The sequence below is a fragment of the Cherax quadricarinatus genome, chromosome 41 (assembly GCF_038502225.1).
Source record: "Cherax quadricarinatus isolate ZL_2023a chromosome 41, ASM3850222v1, whole genome shotgun sequence".
In the NCBI taxonomy this organism is placed as follows: domain Eukaryota; kingdom Metazoa; phylum Arthropoda; class Malacostraca; order Decapoda; family Parastacidae; genus Cherax; species Cherax quadricarinatus.
Genome location: NC_091332.1, coordinates 2,967,574 through 2,971,644, shown reverse-complemented (window position 1 = coordinate 2,971,644; position 4,071 = coordinate 2,967,574). Strand labels below are relative to the sequence as shown.

At 41.5% G+C, this 4,071-nt stretch overlaps 1 protein-coding gene across 2 annotated transcripts in view; it reads left to right on the top strand.

Annotated features, from left to right (window-relative positions):
• LOC128695961 (muscle-specific protein 20) overlaps positions 1–2,552 on the top strand; it is a 78,645-nt gene extending 76,093 nt beyond the window's left edge. For both annotated transcript variants that reach the window (XM_070092900.1, XM_070092901.1), the window contains exon 5: positions 1,428–2,552. In XM_070092900.1, coding sequence (XP_069949001.1) covers positions 1,428–1,619 — 192 coding nt within the window. In that variant the 3' untranslated portion in view covers positions 1,620–2,552. The remainder of the gene's footprint in view (positions 1–1,427) is intronic.
• The last annotated feature ends 1,519 nt before the right edge of the window (positions 2,553–4,071 follow it).

Genomic DNA, 4,071 nt, shown 5'->3' with positions numbered 1-4,071 from the left:
TGTGTGTGTGTGTGAGTGTGTGTGTGTGAGTGTGAGTGTGTGTGTGTGAGTTTGTGTGTGAGTGTGTGTGTGAGTGTGTGTGTGAGTGTGTGTGTGTGAGTGTGTGTGTGAGTGTGTGTGTGTGAGTGTGTGTGTGAGTGTGAGTGTGTGTGTGTGTGTGTGTGAGTGTGTGTGTGTGTGTGTGTGTGTGTGTGTGTGTGAGTGTGTGTGTGTGTGAGTGTGTGTGTGTGTGTGTGAGTGTGTGTGTGTGTTACGGTCTGCATCTATCATAACAGAGCTCAAAAGGTTATCAGAATTATCTGACAACTCACTGACGGGGTCCAGAATTATGTTTATCATTCGTACGAGTCTATGTTCTTATCATTATATCAGACAGTATAGCTAGCTCCCGGTCCTTTTAACTGGACGAGTCCTCCCCCCCCCCTTCCCTCCCTCCCTCACTTTCCCCTTCTCTCACTCTCTCTCCTACTACGAAGTATTTAACCCGCAAGGGATATACAATACCTGAAGAGAAGATAATCAAGTTAGATATGAAGAAGGGGAGGGGGACCTCCAGTTCCTCGGATCAAGCACTTATTAACAAAATGTAGCTATCATATAGAATAGCCACACACTGCGAGTATACATACTTTTTTTAACAATTTTATTTCATCTTTCTTCTTTTTGTGTTGATTAATTGAGTTTATAGCCAACCAGCACACGAGGCTCCGAGGTCTGTATTTTATTTATTCACCACCAGTCACAAATATTTAAAATTAAAATATGAACCTACTTGGACTTCCAGCAAGCGTGCATGAGCGTGTTAGATAGGAGTGAATGGAGATGAATGGTACTTGGGACCTGACGATCTGTTGGAGTGTGAGCAGGGTAATATTTAGTGAAGGGATTCAGGGAAACCGGTTATTTTCATATAGTCGGACTTGAGTCCTGGAAATGGGAAGTACAATGCCTGCACTTTAAAGGAGTGGTTTGGGATATTGGCAGTTTGGAGGGATATGTTGTGTATCTTTATACGTATATGCTTCTAAACTGTTGTATTCTGGGCACCTCTGCAAAAGCAGTGATAATGTGTGAGTGTGGTGAAAGTGTTGAATGGTGATGAAAGTATTTTCTTTTTGGGGATTTTCTTTCTTTTTTGGGTCACCCTGCCTCGGTGGGAGACGGCCGACTTGTTGAAAAAAAAAAAAAATATATATATATATATATATATATCAGAGCACACACATCAAGATAGATATACTCATCAGAATATATACAAAATGGCACAATACCGTGACTTTGTAAATGGTCTAAGTCGGACCGAAAGGTAGTCGTAAGCTTTTCTCTTTCCTATGTGCGGGTTATTTATGTACAAAGTACTTCTTGGTCATCAGTATTCACTTAGTTTTCTTAAGAATTTCTTCTTGTAATGTTGTTGTCTTTGCCAGACCTACCTTCACCCCGAGTGGCCAGGACCATGGCTGGGTCCCCGTCCCGCTGAAGAAAACAAGAGAGAGTTCTCTGAAGAGGTGCTGGCCGCCTCCAAGACGGTCATCGGACTGCAGGCTGGGTCAAACAAGGGTGCCACAGCCTCGGGTCAGAATGTCGGAGCCCAGCGTAGGGTCATCATCGGCAAGTAAGCCTCGAGCAGCGCCACCGTCGGGAAGAATGCCTCCTTCGCCACCTCTGACAAACCCAGCCACTGTTTCAACCATCTTTAACTCCATCGGAACCACAAACTTAGTCACATTTCTCCCTTGCAGTTTGTGCCTTGATTTGATATGACTCACTACTTTTCCCATTCTCGTAAAACGTTAAAAAATCGTGTAAACATAGACGGAACTAAGATTTCAGCCAGAGTTCCGATATAGTAGTAAGCTGTATATATTCAAGAGTAAGAACGTATTCACTCTAGCGAGAAAATTTCGACGATTGGTGAATATAGTTGTCTCATACATCACACTTAATTTCTTATATTAAATAGCCTCTTAGGAAGTATTTTTGTTACAACTAATGATAACGTTGTCGAAATACAATCCAAAGGCGATACAGATAAGATTCAGGACACGAGTATGAGAGGATCCTGGACACAAACACTGGCTGGATCATTGCTTCATCTCCCGCACCAGACTTGTTCACTTGAACAGACTAAAATATCAGTTGAAAAGTTGCCTTTGGTTAAAAAAAAAAGTTTACCCTGTTTTTTTTCGTCAGGAAATTTAAGTATGATATGACTTATTAATAAAGAAAATGGGTAGTAAAAATGTTGGTAGTTATGGTTCGGTACAATGCGTGATGCTGTTGCTGCTGCTTCCCTATTGAAATATTGAAATATAACTATTGTAATCTCGGATCAACATTACAAAATCGACCTCAGTTAAGCTTTAAGCATCACAGTCACAAAAAAAACTTGTACTGAGAGAGAGAAAATCTGTAAACACAAATGAATCAATCTCTCTCTCTTCATAGTTTTTGTTTTTTAACTGTCAGCGGCGTGATACTCCACTTAGAAAATATATTCTGTGATCCATGATTTATGTGGCATCTGGCCCTTTAATAAATTAATCAAAGGCTCTTTGTATCTCTTTCCCTGTGTACATCACTGCAGAGTACTTAACTAATTATAATGTTTTGAATTGATCTTAGACTGTTTTGATTTAGAAATGTATTTTCTTATGAAATTGAGGAAGGTGTGTACGAAAGCCTGGCTTCCACTCAGTTCTCCATGACTTTGAATTTACTTTTGTTATATTGTGTCTCCTTTCGAACAACGCGCTCTCGTGGTCAGAGAATATATAAACAAGAGCTAGAGCTCTCTCAGATATAGAGTACACTTGCAACTAAGGGACCTCGGGGTCGGTACACCACCAAACATATCGCCGGGGGTGAGAATCAACCAAGTGTCCCTGGCGACATATGCTCCTAACAAACCTAGAAAAAGCAACATTTGAGAACATAAACAAGAAGTCGTTCAGGGCAACGTATGTTACTTACGTCAGGTCAGTCCCAGAACATGTATCACCAGCCCAAGATTGAGAAATTGAAGAGGCTCGCATCAAGGCTGGTCAGGGACCAGAGTAAGTTTATTCAGGTATACACAAATACAGTTACATAGATTATCATACATAGCAGCATATATGTAGAGAACCTAGGATAACCCACAAAAGTCAGAGTGACCTATTTCCATTGGGGTTCTTTAGAGGGTCAACCTGGATACCAAGTCAATATTCCACATGGCGAAGAAAAAGCAAGAGCGACTTAAGGAACACACACACACACACACACACACACACACACACACACACACACACACACACACACACACACACGCACACACACACACTAAACAACTAAGAATCTTAAAATGCAGACAATCGCGCAAACAATAAACACAATTGGGAGGGTAAATGGCGGGTGTAAATGCTAATGGGTGACCGAAAAGTAATTAAAGTTAGCGAGGAGCAACTTCTTTCATTATTAAAAGTTGCTCAAACTGACTCAACTCTGGCATTTTTGGCGACCCCTCACGACCTCCTCCCTCCCTCCCTTCCCTCCCTCCCTCCCTTCCTTCCTCCCTTCATCCCTCCCTCCCTTCCTTCCCCCTTTCCCTCCCTTATACTACGACAAGTCGTCCCTTCTACGTTTCTCCTCCCAGAGTACTACAAGGATAAGAAGATGAACTGGTGGAGGACGAAGAGGAATAAGAAGAGATAGATGAAGAGGAAGAGATAGAAGAAGAAGAGAATCAGGGAAACGAACTGAAAGGAGCATGAATAGGAAATAGAGACATAAAAAAGAGGACAATAATAAAAGAGAAAGACGAAAGGACCCACAACCATCATCACTATGTGACAAAAAAAAGCTAATGTGGCCAGGCCATTTAACCTTTCTTACATCTTCCCTCCTCTCTAACCATTACCTTTTTCACTGCTTTATTCTACCATAGACCTTCCTTTCCCTATTCTTGTCATACCTTTTATAGCCTTACCAAAAAAATACTGAGGATACAATTAGATGTGAAAGTTGGATCAGCAAATGAAGATGTAGAGATGTACAGCAGCAGGAAGACACGTGTGAGTATAGGAGGAGGAG